Source organism: Eptesicus fuscus, chromosome 7 (assembly GCF_027574615.1).
Source record: "Eptesicus fuscus isolate TK198812 chromosome 7, DD_ASM_mEF_20220401, whole genome shotgun sequence".
NCBI lineage: Eukaryota > Metazoa > Chordata > Mammalia > Chiroptera > Vespertilionidae > Eptesicus > Eptesicus fuscus.
In genome coordinates, this window is record NC_072479.1 from 57377861 (window position 1) to 57396083 (window position 18223).

Consider the following 18223-nt stretch of genomic DNA (forward strand, 5'->3'; position numbering starts at 1 on the left):
ATTTGCACTCAAAGTAAATCTCAACTCTGATAGGAAGGAAACTGGAGAGTTAGTCTGGGTTCCCAGTAAGGGGAAATTACCAAACTGACATTTGGGCCAGAGAGAAAAAAAGATTTCCCCCTCCTGCTCCCCACCCTTGCCCCTATCAGACCTAGTCCATCCAGAGTCCTAGCCCCCACCCCCGACTATGCAAACCGCACAGATCTGGCGCTGGAACATGCCCCTGCTACAGAGCTGGGGCAGAGGGCACTGCTGCTGAGGGCCACGCCCCCCAGGCCTTGAGGGAGGTTGGAACTGAGGTCTCCGCAGACCACACCGCCCTGAGAACGGCTCACACCTGTGAATGGAGATACCAGGTTAGAATTCTCTTATCCCAGACATGGTGTGACCCCAAATTTTTTTGGAACCAACAATTAACTCTCTTCACACTCCAAGGGACCAACAATAGGAATCTTTTAAATCCACTGCCATTTGCTTCTTGAAGGAACTTGGTTAGCAAATTGGACACCTAACTACTTGAACCAGACTAATGTTGAGATGTGTTTATTCAATTTTTGAGCAAAATCTGATAGATTCCAGTGGAAGAATCATCTAGAAATATGGTTGTTGGGAAGATGAGGAGAACAGACAGACACCTAGACTAGGTTCTGTGTACACACTGGATTATTCAACAGAAAGATTTGAGAATTGCCTGCAGGGGCTCCAAATGATCAGAATAGACATCTAGTGTTTCTTCTTATTAAAACATTGTACCACTTGAAGAGTATTCTGTGTTTAATTGAAAGACTTAGGCTATTTTTGTAGAACCAAATGGGGCGGCGGGGAGGACTTGCCACATTCATTAGCCTAGGCTCCATGGATGTTCCAGATGGACCCATGTAGGGTTCAAATATTTTGGACCATCAATTTGTCCAGATCCCAGAGACCTCAGCTACTACCACCTTTCCCTGTGCCCCACAGACAGAGGTTCAGTCACTATTTAGATGCAACCTAATATTAAGACTATTGACACCCAAAAGAACCATGCCCACACACAACCCCAACTTACAGATGTTGACTGAGCTCATGCCTTCACACAGCCTGCAGGGGAGAGGAGAGAGTGGGCATTAGAACTAAGCTCCCTGCCCTTGCAGCAGACCTATTATCCATCCTGAAACAGGGGAGAGGAGAGGAGAGGAGAGGAGGGACTGGGGGCATGCTGCCCACCCACTGCAGACAGCACCGGTGTTGGCACTGCTCCCTGGGATCCCTAAAGGACAGGTCTACTAAAAGGCCAATGGCCTCAATGTGCAAAGTAGAATACACTAAACCACCTTTTAAAATCTTGTGTGTTGGGGACATCACATTATTCATAACATGACTGAGTTATTAACACCTAATACATTAATGATTATTATCATAATGAACGTGTCACTCTGCTAATGCCAAGTGCTTCACAGAATGCTGGTGAATGGGTTGTGTTAACGGTGCAAAGGAGGAGATAGCTCTAGTGGCTTCACCCAAAGTCCCGAGGAAATAAACAGAAAAGTTTAGCTGCTGGGGTCAAGCACGGTGCAAATCCAGCAGCGTGGCCAGCTGCCTTGGGTGCCACTCATGTCAGATTTCTAACACTAACCATGTTAATAAGGAGCCTCTCTGTGGGTGCAGCCCTGCCTGGCTACCCTGATAGAGATACTCTCATTCTAATAACCAGCACTACTTGTGCTTACTATGTTCCATTAACTCACTTAATCCATGCTAACAGCCTTCAGTGGTGGTTCTTATGATTACCTGTTTTACAGATGAGGCATGGGGATTCATAGCTAGTAAGTGTTAGAGCTGGGGTTTGAGCCCAGGAGATCTGGCTCACAGCCTGTGATCTTAACCTTGTATACTCTACTCCCCAGTGCAGCCTGTTCCCCCCTCCAGTGGACCCAGCTAGGAGGCAGTAATGATGTGACCACCTCAAGGCTAGAGGCCTATGCACCATCCCAGATGTAAAGCCACATTGCTCCCTCCCATGCAGACTTCACCTGCCCCCAATTCTTGGTTCAAAGTCAGCACAGCCTGGTACCATTTTAGCTTAACCACTAAGTAGCTGTGGTCTTGGACCAGCCCTTTCCCCTCTTTGGGCCTCAGCTTCTCTATCTTAAAAATGGGGAAGTGTCTGGACCCCATGATCTCTAGAGTATTTCCCTGTTTGAGCGGCCTGGAGGATTGTAGTCCAGCACTCTCCCAGCCTGAGATGTGAAGTGACCCCGAGTCTCTCCTTACCGGCTCTCCTCGCCCTCCAGCAGTTTGCGGTAAGTGGCAATCTCCACGTCCAGGCCCAGCTTGGAGTTCATCACCTCCTGGTACTCCTTAAGCAGGCAGGCCATGTCCTGCTTGGCCTTCTGCAGGGCGGCCTCCAGCTCGGCCAGCTTGCAGCGGGCATCACTGATGGCCGCCTCACCCTGCTGCTCCGATTGGGTCACAGCGGCCTCCAGCTTTCGACGCTGGGGGAAGGAGAGGAGGGAAGGAGTTTGAGAAGGGTGCAGGCTATGGGGACCCTGGTGGGTCTCCCACACCTTGGTCATCCTATTTCACCTCCATTCAAAATGGACAAATTTTTAATTAACCAGGAAGGGAAATAATAGCCATTTGGAGCTTTCTTCCTTTATTTTTGTGCCACTTTACTGTAAAACTCAAATCCATGAAGAGCCATTAGAGGGAGGAAATGTTAGCACTGAAATAGGACTGATAATTAGTGATATTATCTTATATTTGTTTATTGTCATTAGTTTACAAGGCACTTTCACAGTTGTTATCTTATTTGACCTTTAGTTTACTCTGTCAGCTTGTCAGAGTAGGCCTTACTATTCCATTATGCAGAAACTCATTATAAGACTCAGAGAGGCTGTGACTTGCCCTAAGCTACCCAATTAGTTAGTGCCAACCCCAGGTTTTCAGAGACCACTGTGCGGGTCTCCTTATTTAAGATCAGCATGCTGAACGAAGTTCCCATTTACAATGCCCAGCACACCTAACTACAGCTTCTCCCTCGACCCCACCTAAAAAAGCAGAAGGAACTCATCACTCCAAAAAAAAAAAAAAAATCAACCTAATAACCCGGTTGTAAAAATGGGTTAAGGACCCAAATAGTCATTTCTCCAAAGAAAACACAAATGGCCATCAGGTATATAAAAAAAAAAAAAAAAAAAAACAAACAAAAAAAATCCCAGTTATCATCATAGAAGTGCAAATCAAAACTATAATGAGGATCACCTCACACCTGTCAGGATGGCTATTATTAAAAAAATAAGGCAAGTGTTAGTGAGGATGTGGAGAAATTGCAACCCCTTGCACATCATTAGTGGGAATGCAAAATGTTGCAGTTGCTATAAAAATAGTATGGAGGCTCCTCAAGAAATTAAAAATAGAACTACCCTATGATCCAGCAATTCCACTTCTGGGTATCTACCCAAAAGAATTAAAATCAGGATCTCGAAGAGATATTAGCACTCCCGTGTTCATCACAGCACTATTCACAATAGCCAAGATGAAAAGACAACCCACATGTCCATGGGGAGATGAATGGATAAAGAATTTTAAGGTACGTACATAAAATGGATACCGTTCAGCCTTTATAAAAAAGGAAATCCTGGAATATGCAGCAAGATGGATGAAACTTGAGGACATTGTGCTAAGTGTAACAAGCCAGACACAGGAAGACAAACACTGCGTGGTTCCACTTACTAGTATATGAAGTATCTAAAATAGTCAAATTCAGAATCAAAGAGTGAATGGTGGTTGCCAGGGGCTGAGGAGGGGTGGGGGAATGAGGAGTTACTAATGCTAGGACATAAAATTTCAGTTAAGCAGGATGAATAAGCTCTGGAGATCCGCTGTACAACATCCTACCTTAGTCAACAACAGTATGTTGTACACTTACACATTTGTTAAAAAGGGTCAATCTCATGCTGTGTTAGTACCACAATAAAATAAATATTTTAAAAGCACATCAGAATGCAAGTAATCTTCTCTAATTTCACTTCTGAAAAGTAAACCATTCCCATATTTTATTACCTCAGCTATTAAGAGTAACAAATTACTTGTGATACATCTTACACAGAGGATGAGAACAGCCTACAGAAGGGTGAGGACTGGAACTGAGCCAGGTATGGCCACGTCGTCATACTGAGCCAGGAACTCAGCATTATGATAGAGGTGGTAGCACAAGCCCGTGGGCAAAGAATAGATTACATGATATAGTTTCTTGCTACAGTGTATGTAGATGATTTTAATTAAAAACCTACTTCCTGTATATGCAAAAAATAAAGTCCAGATGGATTAAAGGCCTAAATGTGAGGGGTAAAACTATACAACTAGTAGAGGACAAAATGTAAGAGGATACATCTATGACCTCAAACTTTCATAAGTATAACCCATTAAGGTAAGAGGTGATGGATTTGGTCACATCCAAGTTAAAGATTTTTCTTCAGTAAAGGACACCAGAACAAAGCAAACAGACAAGTGACAGATTGAGAGAAGATTAATTGCAGCATGTGTAACTGATTAAGGGCTACAATCTAGAGAGAATGGGCAAAAGAATAATGCAAATCACCAAAAAGACAGAAGTTTCCATAGAGAAATGGGTAGATGATATGAATAGGCAATTCTTAGCAGGAGAAATACAAATGATTAGTAAGTGTATGAGGAGACATTCAATGTCACTAGTTAATCAGAGAAGTGAACATTTAAATTCCAATTAGCAGGGATTGAGGGCTGGATCCCCAGTGGGAGGTATGCAGGAGGCAGCTGATTAATGATTCTCTCCCATCATTGATGTTTCTATCTCTCTCCCTCTCCCTTCCTCTCTGAAGTCAATAAAAATATTTTTTTAAATAGATAGAACAATCCTCTTCCTGCAATGTTTTGTGCACTGTGAGTCCTTCAGATGCAGGTGGTTAAAATACAAGCCTCTCCAAAGATAGCAGGAGCCCCTCAAGGTAGAAGGAAAGCAGAAAGCAGACCAGAAATGGCAGGTGTGCTGAGTTCTCAGTGTCCCCCACCTGCTGCTTGGCATTCTCCACCTCTGCTGTCAGCCTCTGGATCATGCGGTTCAGGTCGTTGAGCTCATCCTTGGTTCTGCGGAGGTTCTCTCCCTGCTGGGTCACTGTGGCCTTCATCTCCTCACACTGCGGGTCAGGAGACAAACACGTGGAAACTACCAATCACCAGGTGGCTAGAGGGTGTGCTGGGAGGTCACTGACCCCACCCAGCCCAGATTAGCTAGCCTAGTCTTCTGCAACAGCCCCACCTCCTTCCCAAGCTCTGAACCTGGAACCGCAGCTACAGCCCCTCTGAGTGCCTGGGTGCATTTCCCAGGGAAGCTCCAGGGTCATGGTTTGTAGGGCAGTCCAGTCCTCCAGTTTACCTTGCTTTGGTACCAGGACTCGGCCTCGGCCCGGCTGCGGCTGGCCACGTCGTCATACTGAGCCTTGATCTCGGCCACAACTGAGTCCATGTTGAGTTCCCGACTGTTGTTCATCTTGACCACCACTGAAGTGTCAGAGATTTGTGACTGAAGTACATAGATTTCCTGTAGGAGACAATAGACAGGGCCCTCGGCTCCAAATCCCCTTTCCATTCCTGTCTCTGCAGGTAATCAAAAGCACAGTCCCAACTTGGAAATTTTAGAAATAAATTAGAAAACTTCTGACAAGTCAGAAAAATTTTAAATATAGTTTTAAGAGGAAAAGGCTGGAGTCTGGACCATAGCCTCAAGGCAATGAGTAAGGTGGAATTCCATTAATGCTGGGATCAATAGAGGCAGATTTCTAAGGTCAGGAATAAACTGAATTACTATGTCTGAAGCCTAAGCTCTCCAGATCAGTGGTAGCTTTATGTATAAATCCAGCCAACCGGATAATGGCCAGATTTAGAGTCCTAAGTTTCTATAATAATAATTATTATATCTATAGAGCTCTATTATCAAATCTCTACTTCATGTTGTGCTGTGTGGGCAGGCAATGAATTATATAGTCTTTCTAATCATTTTAAAGGAAGGCCATCACCCATTGTCATTTTGAAAGGAGGTCTCAGTCACAAAAGGAAAGGATGTTGAGATCCTAGATGAGTAAGGAATGGACAACTTTCCCTAGAACCAAGGAACCAGGACAGGCCACACCCCAGGGAAACCCTCCTGTCTCTTCTCTCAATTGCTCTTCCGGAGATGGGGAGACTCACCTCTTCATAGAGAGCCTTCAGGAAGTGCATCTCCTCCTTCAGCGCCTCCACATTGGCCTCCAGGTCCGCCTTGCGCAGATAGGCGCTGTCTATGTCCTGGTGGAGAAGACAGGAGAGAGTGGGCATGAGTCATTCAGTGCCCTTGGACACTGCACTCTACAGTGGGCCCTGACACCACCTCCTGGCCCACCCCCTGCCCCTGCTCATCCAGCCTGCAATTACAAGTCACTTTCAGGGCCCCACTAGTGGGAGCAGTGCCTTTGTTATCTGCCACTGCCTTTACCTCCCTTCACATAAACATCAGTGAGACCATAAGGGATAGGAAGTGAAGAGAAGTCTGACCCCTACAGACTTTTCATTTCCTCCAGAATTGGGGGTTTTGATTAAGCAAATAGCCTAAGATCAAAACCCCAAACCACAGGCTACTGCCACTGAGCCAAACTGGCCCTGGAGCATGACCCTAAGGTGGCCACAGAGCCATGGGTGCACCTCCCCAGTAGGTCCTCCTTGGCACCTAGGTCAGGCAACACCCAACCCCCAAGTAGTTGACCTTCCTGCCTGAAACCAAGGTCACGCCTCCATGGCAGATTTTTACCAGCCTTCTCTCTATTCTGTGATTACTCACAGATAAGGTGGCTGGTGAGCACGTTATTTGTGAAACTACGTAAGTGTACACTTCAACTCACCAACTTAAAGTCAAAGGGAAATCATTGGCAGTTTTTCTTCTGTTATGTCATCATCTGCCATTGCCACAGCTCACAAAATCCCTAGCAAGCTGAAAACCCACTGGGAGGCAATGTCTACATGAGAGTGAAATGGATTTAAAAGTGACCATTTCAGCTAATCAGGGAGTTTACAAAAAGTCAGACAGCAGTATGATGAGGTTTTCTTTTTAAGAAGCCTGGTCAATACAGTCTGGGTTCCTGCATGGGGGCCAAGAAACTCCCAAAGCCAGACCAGCCTCCATTGGCCAGGGGACTTGAGTGCCCCGCCACCCCAATGGGATTGACATGACCTTGGCAAGATGCCCGGTCTCATAGATTCACCATCCAAGAGTTAGCTGCTCGCCGTGTGGAAATAGTCACTCACCTTCTTCAGCACCACAAACTCATTCTCAGCCGTGGCCCTGAGGACCACCTCTTCTTCATACCTGAGGGGAGAGAGCACAGCTGAGGGCTGTGGCCGGCTAGTGAACCCTAGGTTTTCAAGGCTCCCTGTTCTGCCCTTGACTTTCTGTGTGCCTTGGGAGAAGAGGCTAGCCTCTCTGGACTTCCATTTCCCAACCACAAAGAACCCACCAAAGGACACTGAACATGGAGTCCAAGTCCCTAGTTTCTGGCCCAAGCTTGGAAGTGAGGTCCCTGCAAAACCTCAGGCAAGCCATTTACTCTGCCTGCAACTTGGGTTCATTTGCCTGGTGGGCAGTAAGGCACTCAGTAAGTTTGTGGGATAAATGAATGACAGTTGCTCCCAGGAGCCCTACAACCCTAAAATTATACAAAACATAAAGCTCCATGAAGCCATTCCCATGACATTCTTTTCCCCCTCCCCCAACATCCAAGGACTTGAAATACTGGAAGCAACCTGCTCTGCCCAGACTGCTGGGGCATTTCCACAGTCCTCCTCCACCAGCCTGTGGTTCTTTCTTGCCCGTGAGGACTTATCCCTGGAGCAGCCCTGCCCCAGCCAACAAGGGAGACCAGAGTTCCCAGAGCACGATTTTCACAACTTTGTAATTACGGCAATTAAGGCTGCTATAAACTCTGAGCTCTGTGATTACTGGCCCACACACTCCTAGAGTAGGAGACAGACTTTGGCACCTGCAAACAGAATTGTGTCTGCATTTGCATCCCCCCAAGGGAAGTGAAGACCCATTGCTGGGTCCATCTGTTGGTAAAACCTGACCTTCCAAGGCCAGAATTCCAATTAGAATTACCAGAGCTGATTATGTCAAAATCACCTTTCAGCGTGTTCGTGTCTACCAGATGAAGTGGGGCAAGGTAAGTGATCCAGCAAGTAAAACTAGATAATGGCCAAACTAAACAAGTCAGGTTAAAATAAAAGATGTACCTGGACCTTTGAATTGTAGAGCCTTGCATAACAAAAGCCTAATGATTTATCTGCAGCCTAAATAAAAGAAGTATCCAATTTCATCAGATATCTTTAATGGCATAGGCCTGATCATTTTCAAGAATTCTCTTCCAGGATCTTTCCTTTCCACCCATCCTGGTGCGGACTGCTGCTCCCATGTTCTGCTTTCCAGCCCTACTAACCATGGTCCTCCTGCTTCATTTGCTCTCTCTCCATCTCTAGGTCAGTCTGTGCCCTGGGCATGTGCCCCATCCCTCCCAGCTGGGAGCACCCCTTCTCTCCAGATTGTTGCTAGGTCCCCAAGATAAGCTGCAGGAGCTGGGAGCCCAGACAAGACGGAGCAGACTGATAATGCAAACCACCTGATTGGTAGCCTGAAAGGACCCTGAACTTCAATCATGTCTGCCTCCAAGACCTACCCAAGACCCAGCCAAGACCTACCCCACTCCTATAACCACCCCTGGCCCTGTCATGCTTACCTCTTCTTGTAGCCCTCCAGCACCTCCTGCACGTGGTTGAGCTCTGAGGCCAGCCTCCCGCTGTCGGCCTGCACACACTCAGCCTCCCGCCTCAGCGTCTCCATGTAGCCACTGAACAGCGGCTCCAGGTTGCTCTCGCAGCACTTGCGGTTCTGGTAGAACTGCCACTTGGTCTCCAGCAGCTTGTTCTGCTGCTCCAGGAAGCGCACCTGTCGCCAAGGATGAAGAAAAGAGACTCAGTGGGAAGTCTCGGGAGGTTTCTGGTCCCCCAGAACTCTCTCTGCCCTTTGGGATGGCCCCTGGCCTGTAGCAGCAACTGTGACCTTCCCCCAAAGACCAAATCATTTACAAAGTCCGAAAGAACAGTTCACCATTGTTCCCCAAATAACTTCCCCTCCCCCACCTCCCAGAAAGAGCTCACAATTTATTTGTGATTTGTTTATTCTGCACAGAATAAAATAACACCTGATCCTGAAAAAATACCACAAACCACATGTAGTAGGTAAAAAATGGCCCCTCAAAGATGGCCACGCCCTAATCCTAGAACCTGTAAATATGTTGCATTACATGGTGAGAGGGGTCCTGCAGATGCAATTAAGGTTACGAACCGAAGATCAGGAGATTATCCTAAATTATCCAGGTGGCTCCCACAGTAGTTGCCTTTCAAAGTGGAAGAGGAAGGCAGAAGGATGAGAGAGATGCCCAGAAGAAGGTGGTAGAAGAGAGAGTTCAAACAGGAAAAGTGAGAAGCACGCAACCACTATCGCCAGCTTTAAAGATGGAGAAAGGGCTATGAGTCTAGGAATACGGACAGCCCCTAGAGACTGAGAACACCTGCCTGTCAATCAGCCAGCAAGGGAACAGGGACCTCAGTCTGATCACCACACGGAACTCAGTTCTGCCAGAAACCTGGATGTCCCTGGAAAAGGGCCTCCAGAAAGAAATGCAGCCCTCCTGACGGCTTGGCCTCATGAGATAAATGTATGTTGTATTAAGATGCTAAGTTTGTGGGCATTTTTATGGCAGTGATTTTTATTTTTTTAATACTTTATTGTTTAAAGTATTACATATAGTATTACACATGTCTCCTTTTTCCCCCATTGACCTCTCCCCGGCCACCCCCACTCCCCAGCACGTGCCTTTACCCCCCTAGTGTCTGTGTCCACTGGTTATGCTAATATGCATGCATACAAGTCCTTTGGTTGATCGCTTACCTCCCCCACCCCTTCCCCTGTCTTCCCTCTGAGGTTTGATAGTCTGTTTGATGCTTTTCTGTCTCTGGATCTATTTTTGTTCATCAGTTTATGTTGTTCATTATATTTCACAAATGAGTGATATCATGAGATATTTATCTTTCTCTGACTGGCTTATTTTCTTAGCATAATGTTCTCCAGTTCCATCCATGCTGTTGCAAATGGTAAGAATTCCTTCTTTTTTATAGCAGCATAGTATTCCATTGTGTAGATGTACCACTGTTTTTTAATCCACTCATCTGCTGATGGGCACTTAGGCTGTTTCCAAATCTTAGCTATGGTAAATTGTGCCACTATGAACATAGGGGTGCATATGTCCTTTCTAATTGGTGTTTCTGATTTATTGGGATACATTCCTAGAAGTTGGGATCACTGGATCAAATGGGAGTTCCATTTTTAGTTTATTGCGGAAACTCCATACTGTTCTCCACAGTGACTGCACCAGACTGCATTCCCACCAGCAGTGCACGAGGGTTCCTTTTTCTTATGGCAGTGATGTTTAAATGCACTCACCATGACCCTCCCTCACTCTGACTCTGGAGTGCAGGAGCCAGGAGGGGGAACCCTGGACCAGAAGTTAGGAGATCTCTCGCTGCCTAACTTGGCCGCCAACCGAGCCACCGTGCCTCCTTCTCTCTGAGCCTCAAGGTAAACTGAGGCAATGAGAACACATCAGCAATTTACACGGGCAGCCCTCAGGCCCTATCTGGCCCACAGGCATGTGTTATTTGGCTGCACGCTGTTTTACAAAAATCTGATTAGCTGCCAACATTTAATAATTGAGTGACTTCAGGCAAGTATCTGGATTTCCCTGACCTTGACAAACCGGATGCTTGGGCAATGCTGGGCCTGTGTTTGGAGTGAGAGGCAGCAGCTGCCCCTGTAGGTGGCACGCCTCTCAGCTTGGCTTCATTCACCAGGCACCATGCAGCTGCCAGCCCTAAACTAGGTTCTCCTCTCAAGTCCTAAACTTCTGGGAGAACAAGCTGGTGTGAAGCAACTCTCAATGGCCCATTTTTGTGGGAAAAGGAACCCAAACCCTGACTATCCAAAACGCATCTGCCTTGGGTCTCCACGTGCAGGCCCAGGTCATGAGGGCAGCTCTCTGGCCTGCCTGCTCTACAGGCTTAAACCCACCACAGCGATGAACTTCGCACACCAGGAATTCATCCTGGAGGAAGAACACTGGAAGGAGGTAAGTGGCTGTCAGCAACCCCAGGGGAGGGATTGACCCTTCCCAGAGCGGTATACCTGGGTGACGCCCAAAAGGCCACATGCAAAGATCCCTTTCAAGTCTGCGTGTTCAGGGTCCTGTTCAGGGTCCTCGCTGTGCTTCTGAGCAAATTAGGAAAGGGTGCCCCTCCAGGCAGATGCAGCCCCTCCCAGGGCACACAGCCTGGTGAACAGAGCAAGGGCTGGATTTCAGCCTCCCCCTCCCCCATCTTGGTGGATGTCCCTATGCAGTGAACAACCTGCATGGTCCCAGGGTGAGCTTCTGCTTGCTGAGGGGAGGGAAGAGTGGTTTGGACAGCCAAGAGCGTGCTGAGAATGGATGCATAGCACCTTCCCTTGCAGATACGCCCATTTCTGATGGTGTTTGTCAGAGAGCAAAGCTCCCACCCACAGCAGCCGATGTGCACCTTCTAGTGTAGGGTGTGCACACCACTCCACCCTGGAAGGTGAGCCTTTCCCCCCTGGGACTCCAGGGGCTGTTCTCCCCCAAAGATCAGATTTCAGGCTCCCAGAAGGGGCGTCACTGGGTCAAAGGAACCCGGAGCTGTGTATCCAGCCACAAGGAGAGCTCTGAAACTGCAACGTCGGAAAAGTGCAATTCAGCAGCCCCTCCTGGACCGCCCTGAAGTTTCTCAACTCACCGTCTCTCATCGATGGAAGTGCTGGGACGGGGAGGGCACCTAGGGCAGAAGTCCCAGGAACTCCCAGCCTTCGGAACATGTCCCTGCAGGAAAGGAGCTTCCGGCCCCTTTCTGTCCTGGCCCCCTCTCCCTGCTGGGGATGGGTCAGACATTAGCCTAAGCAGAGGTGCCCACCCCATCCACCCCTCACTGTGTGATGGCCGAGATCCAGAGGATGGGGCCCCAGACACACATTCACTCTTGCTGAGCAGGGTAAGTAGCAGCAATACACCTTCCTGTTCTGGCCAGTGGTTTTGCATCCATTGTTGCAATTTTGACTCTGAAGACAACATTTGAAAACTGAGATCCTGATTCAGCCACATTCTCGAGGCTACGTGCTCATCAGTAGCAGGGGTGGGACCCGAAGAATTTGAGCCCAGCCAGTCATTGGGTTCCAAGTCTCTTGCCCCTTCCTAAGCCATTGCCCAGGGCAGTGGTCGGCAAACTCATTAGTCAACAGAGCCAAATATCAACAGTACAACGATTTAAATTTCTTTTGAGATTTAAACTTCTTCTAACGCCACTTCTTCAAAATAGACTCGCCCCAGGCCATGGTATTTTGTGGAAGAGCCACACTCAAGGGGCCAAAGAGCTGCATGTGGCTCTCGAGCCGCAGTTTGCCGACCACTGGCCCAGGAGACAACCCACAGACCCACCTTGTCGATGAAGGCAGCGAACTTGTTGTTGAGACACTTGATCTGCTCCTTCTCCTCATGCTTCACGCACTGCGCGTTGGGGTCGATCTCCAGGTTGAGGGGCGTGAGGAGGCTCTCGTTGACTGTTACGGTGGTGATACAGGGTGGGCTGGGCCCGCAAAGGCCCCCTGCTCTGTAGCCGAAGTTTCCCCCACTGCGTAGGGGGCGTGCACAACTCACTGCGATCCGCGGGGACCCCACTGCACACAGACTCCGGCTGCCAAAGCCCCCGAGGCGCCTGTAGCCGGGGCCCCCAGGACTGCCCCCTCGGTAGGCCATGGCACTGGCACAGCTATGAGCCCCCGGCTTGGGCATGATAGCAGAGCAGGAGCTAAAATTCCTGACCCCGTAGCCAGAGCTGATGCGGTAGGACCGGCTCGCCATGCCTCTGCTCTGTGGGCAGTGCCAGAGGGACTGAAGGACACCAGATCTCACCCCAGAGACCTGTTAGTGCTCCTGCCTTTTATAGGGCAGACGACAGGCCTCCCGACAGCATGAAAGGCAGGAGAAAGTTATTAATTCCATTTATGAGCGTGGGAATCACCCCCAGGGGCAAGTTGAGAAGGAAAGCTGAAACTTGCCACCTTTAATTCAGGAGACCCTGAACCCCAATAAGCCTGTCCCTGGCCTGCTCCACCCCACAGGCCTAGACATATCTTTTCAGCACTAATTCCCCTCCAGCCCTGTGAGTAGGCCTCAGGTCATTATCCCACAGAGGCAAGTGGAGGCCTGGGCCAGCACATTCCTGAGACTTGAAGGGTCCCATGTCCCACCAAGGTCCCACCAAGGTCCCACGCAGATCCCACGTCCCTTCTAAGGCTGCAAGGACGCCTGGCTCATCCTCCCAGGGTGAGCACATACGGAGTGAGCCTCTTCAAGCCTCTTCCTGTTATTGCTCTGAACCGCATTCCATCTTATAGTAGAGTTATTGCCATTGGTACTGCCCCTTCAATTCAGAAATCAAGTCTTATCTGCGCTTATATCCAACATAGCAACCAGCATATATCAGGTCCTCGGGAAGCATTGCTTGAATTGAATAGACTAGACACAAGAGGGAGTGGCCAATAGCTGGAGAGGTTCTCCATCTAGTCTACAAATATTGGCCAGGTGCAGGAGCAGCCCGGAGGAGGTGCCTTCATTCACGGCAAGTGCTAAAGTCCCAGCAGGACAAGAACAAGGCACTAATTTAGATGCTGAGGAAAATCAAGCTGGGTGGGCAGAGTTTGCCCTTGAAAAAGCTGGGTCTCAGGGGGAGACCAGACGGGAGCAGGAAAGATCCATGGCAAGAAGGAAAGGTGACTGACCAGGCAGAGGCGTGCTCTTGGTTTCTGAGGCCACTCATGGCAGTGGAGGGTCAGGAAGGAGGGAGACCTAGGCAGGTCCTAGAGGATGGGAAGAGTTGGCAGAGAGGCCCGGGGCAGGGGTGCCAACCAGAGAAATCACCCAGCTCTTGGAATCCCTTGCAAAGCCCAGGTCCTCCACTGGGGCTGCTCACCCCCCGGCCTCCCACCTTCATCTTACAGGTGCCTCCTTGTCACACACAGGAAGAGCGGGTGGAAATGCAGCCCAATGGGGAGAGCACCTGCTTTGTGAAAGCTACAGTTATGCCAGAGGCCCAGCTCCCCAGGCCCTTGAGTGAAGCACTCGCTGCAGAGAACCTCTGTGCACCAAGACAAGAACAAGAAAGAATCTTCCAGAATGCCCCTCTACAGGAAACGGGCTGGGGGAGTAGAGGGGGAGGATCTCAGCTTGAATCTCCTGATGTGCTCTGCTTCCGGAGGGAAGTTGGCAGTTCCTGGCCAGACTCCTCAGCTAGAAAACCACCGAGGCTGGAGCGTGGGAGGCCCTGTCAACAGACATCACAGCTGCCAGTGAACCCTGTTCGGACCCTGCCGAGGCCGCCCTGCCCAGCATGCCTTTTTGGCAGCAAGCCTTTCCCAAGCACCTGAATGTATCTGGCAAGGGTATTATGGCCACACAAGCTGGTGCTCTGTGGCTTAGGGAAGCATGGTGGCCACTGAATACCCATTCTCCTTCCTCGTTCTCTGTCTTTAAGGGGCTCACAGCCTACTGGTCAAGATGGAGAAATCAAACATCTACAGCAGCGATTTTCAACCGGTGAGTCGCAAGAATTTTAAAACATGCAACACCTGACTAGTCAGGGGCAGGGACATCTTTTCCCTTAAATTGTCAAATTAAAGAAATGACAACAGCCAACACAACAATAGCTGTCTGGTGTGAATGCCTTGTCTTGAACTATAAATATAAAGGTCATGTAATAGAGTTGCATCTTCTTAGTCACATCACATAAAGAGGTTGTGTCTGATGGGTTAATTCTTGGTACCAGAAATCCTTATATACAAGTATAGGCATCTGATTTTTTTTAAAAAGTCACTTTGGAGCAAAAAGGGTAGGTAATCACTATTGTGACCTTTTTTGTAAAACCAATCAAAGTTATACCTATTTTTGTCAGATCAGGGGGAAAAAATATGTACTTTTTGGTGTGCCACAGACTTTTAGTAATTCATTTATGTGTGCCATGAGATGAAAAGGGTTGAAATCGCTGATCTGCAGTGTGGTAATAGACACATACCCAACTCTGTTGAAAGGAAACAGGCCCTGAGCCCAGTCTTGAGTTCCCAGACCCAGGGGATAGAGTGCATAAAGGTGTGGAGACATGAGCAAGAGTGCCCTTCTCGGGTCGGAGCAGCGAGCAGAGCATGGCAGGAGCACAGGGTACTTCCTGAAAAGTGAGGACAAGTGAGGTTGGAAGCATAGGCAGGGCCAAGACAGGAGCACTGTGTGCCCCTTCCAGGAGTATGGCCTTTGTCCCATCAGCAGTACAGGATTTTCCTCTGATGGTTACATACAGAGGCGGGTGGGTTGGGGTGGATGGATGGATGGGTGGGTGGAAGGAAAGTGACTGGATGTATGACCAAATCAACTAAGTAGTGGAGTGAAGAACAGATTGTGGGAACATAATAAAAGGCAGAAAATCCAGTTAGCAAGCTATCACATGAAATGAAATGTGAAATGACATGGGCCTGAGCTAAGACAGCGTTGGAGAAATGGAGAAGAAATGGAATCAGCCACGAGGTATGAGAAGGGCCTGTCAGTTTACTAGATGTGGGAGGAGGAAAGGAGTCAAGATGATGATTCTCAGGTTGGCAGCCAGTCTCCCCAAGTTCTGAGAGAGCTACACGTTGGACCTGGCCACCTCTCCTCGCGGTCACAGGCCCCAAAGATGGTCTGGGAGGAAAGCTGAGCTGGAAGGGTCGCAGTCTGGCAAGTGTCCAGCAGCATGGGGAGATGGGGGTGGGGGTGGGAAGGGGGGACACGACGCCCAAGATATGGCCAAACGTTGCAAGGCAGCACAGGCTGGGGGACTTTATGGGAATCAACCCTGGAACGTCGGACTTGTGGTGCCACCACCCAACTTTAGAGGTAGACACAGAGCTGCTGCCCCCACCAGCTGCCACTTAGGCAGAGCCTGATTGACAACACCTCCCCTGATGCAACAGGGGTTGAAAAATCTCAAAAAAGAAGGAGGTGGGAGTTTGTGATGAAAGACCCCACCCCACTGAGCTGAGCATTAGAACCAGAAACAGGCTAGCCGGCCAGCCGTGGGGAGGTGGCTTAAGGGTGGGGAGAGAGAAAAGGTTTGAGCAGAGCTCAAAACTGAAATTTTACAACGAGGCTAGGACTTTTAAACTCTGGAATGAGATGATTCTAATAATCAAGAGTGGTTGCAAATGATGGAATCCAGCCAGGAGCTAACTTGGCTGTGTAATAAACCACCCAAAACTTAGCAGCTTTAAAAACCAACAGTTGTGTAGTCTAGGCAGTGCTCAGCAGGACTAGCTCGTTTTTCTCTCTCAAGGAGCTCCTGCTCTCTTAGGCAGCACTCAGCCATGCAGTGTCCAGAGCAGTGGCCACCCTTGCCCTCTGCTGCTCAGGCCACACAGGAGGGAAGGAGGGAGAATGACCGGCCTGAGCCTTCTCACTGCTTCTGGAGGGTCACTGCTAGCCAAGACAGCACCCAGTGGGGAGGCCCTGAGGCCCAGCCCTGTGAGGAGTCCTGAAGGAGAGGAGGTTTGGTATCTGTCTTGGGTGGGAGGGAGGGGGGCAGAGAGAGGGGATGTGTACCCACAGGTACTAAGTGAGGCAGCTGGGGACAGGTGCCCAAAGACATGGAGGACAGCCAGTGGGCTGAAGTTACAGGGACTCAGCTTTGGGGTCTACTTAAGGAACATATCCAGGACTGTCAACCTGGCCCATGAGACAGGAGGCAGCTAGCTGTCTGGAGGGTGCCGTGGGAGACAGTGCCCTTCAGAGTTCCCCAACTCCAGCAGCTCAGCAGCTTGCCAGAGAAGGAGGAACTTCAGGAGACAAACAGGAAGAAAACTTGACCCCAAAACACTGATAATTATCCCTTTCCTGTCTTATTCCAGGAGCTCCTCCAATTGCAGCTCAGCCACATGATGTGCAACCCATTTTACAGACCAAAACCCTAACCTCTGTAGCTCACTCAGAGAAGTCCCTGGGGCTGTGTGAGTCACTGCTCTGCTGCAGAGGTGCCTTAGAAAAGCCTCTCCTGGACTCCCACACTGTTCCCACCAGAGGGCACTCTAGCCTGGCTGCAGAAGGCACCCAATGCCATCATAGGGGAAAGGCCTCTTCCTCCAGGAAGCCTTCCCAGGTTGATCAACACAAGGTGTGGCTTCCCTGTCTCTTCCCAGCCTGGGTTTTTCATTCTCCCAGCAGCTTCCTTTCAAATGCTCAGCAGCCCCAGGGTGTATCCTCCCTGGAGGGGGGGCCGGGGGGGGCCGCAGCCACCACATGTTAACCTAATAGATCTGTGTACCAGGCTTCCCTCCTCTGCTCCATCCCATGACTTGACAGTTTCGCCTCCCTAAAAATCTGCTTCCAAAACACATCTACCCAGGCACCAAATGCTCAACAGAAGATGACTGAGGCTCCTCAGCCAGTCCTCAAGCTGGCCCCAACAAAGCCCTCTTAGGTCATCTCCTCGTCCTTCCTATTTTACTTTATGTTTGGTTTTGCTTTGGGGCCTCCTAAGCAGAAAGCTGAGCCCATTAGTCTCCAGTCCTTAGCACAGTATCCTCATCGGCCCACAGAAGCCCTTCTGTGGTTCATTCATCTGTTCCCTTCGTTTCCCATCTCTCCTCTCACTCTCCTCACCAAAGGCACCCACTGTAGCACATGTGATGTCATCCCAAATATGTGCTCATTACTGGGCAGTAAGTAGCAGTGCTTTCAGTTTGTGTATGTTTTAATTAGATAAATGGTATGGTTTTGACATTTTTTAACCCAACACTATGTTGTCTGTACGTACATCGACTTTGTTGTGTTTAGCTTCCATAATATGCATTTATCATCTTTTATCTCTGTCCAATCTCGGGTCATCTAGGTTGCCTCCAACTTCCTTCTGCTATAGATAATGCCACGATGACTTGTCTTGTCCTTGCAGGAGAACTGCTCTCCGATGTGGGGCTGGACCTCTCTCAGGAGCGGGTTGCTGGGTCACTTCATTGCATGGCGTCCCCACAGACATTTCACTTCTG

The 18223-nt window shown here is 49.1% G+C and overlaps 1 protein-coding gene across 1 annotated transcript; it reads right to left on the reverse strand.

Moving 5' to 3' along the window:
* Positions 1 to 185: 185 nt before the first annotated feature.
* Positions 186 to 13022, reverse strand: LOC103285548 (keratin, type II cuticular Hb5-like). The gene is made up of 9 exons (XM_028144424.2): positions 12600 to 13022; positions 8778 to 8986; positions 7297 to 7357; positions 6208 to 6303; positions 5396 to 5560; positions 5031 to 5156; positions 2254 to 2474; positions 1049 to 1080; positions 186 to 337 (listed from the first exon to the last, which is right to left on the reverse strand). Exons 1-9 carry the CDS (start codon positions 13020 to 13022, stop codon positions 186 to 188), a joined length of 1485 nt encoding a protein of 494 aa, XP_028000225.2.
* Positions 13023 to 18223: the final 5201 nt, after the last annotated feature.

Coding starts and splice junctions, on each gene's coding strand:
- LOC103285548 (XM_028144424.2), bottom strand. CDS start 13,022: ATGGCGAGCCGGTCCTACCGCATCAGCTCTGGCTACGGGGTCAGGAAT. Junction 7,358..8,777: donor CTGGAGGGCTACAAGAAGAG/GTAAGCATGACA, acceptor CTCTCCCCTCAG/GTATGAAGAAGAGGTGGTCC. Junction 2,475..5,030: donor TGGAGAATGCCAAGCAGCAG/GTGGGGGACACT, acceptor TCCTTCCCCCAG/CGTCGAAAGCTGGAGGCCGC.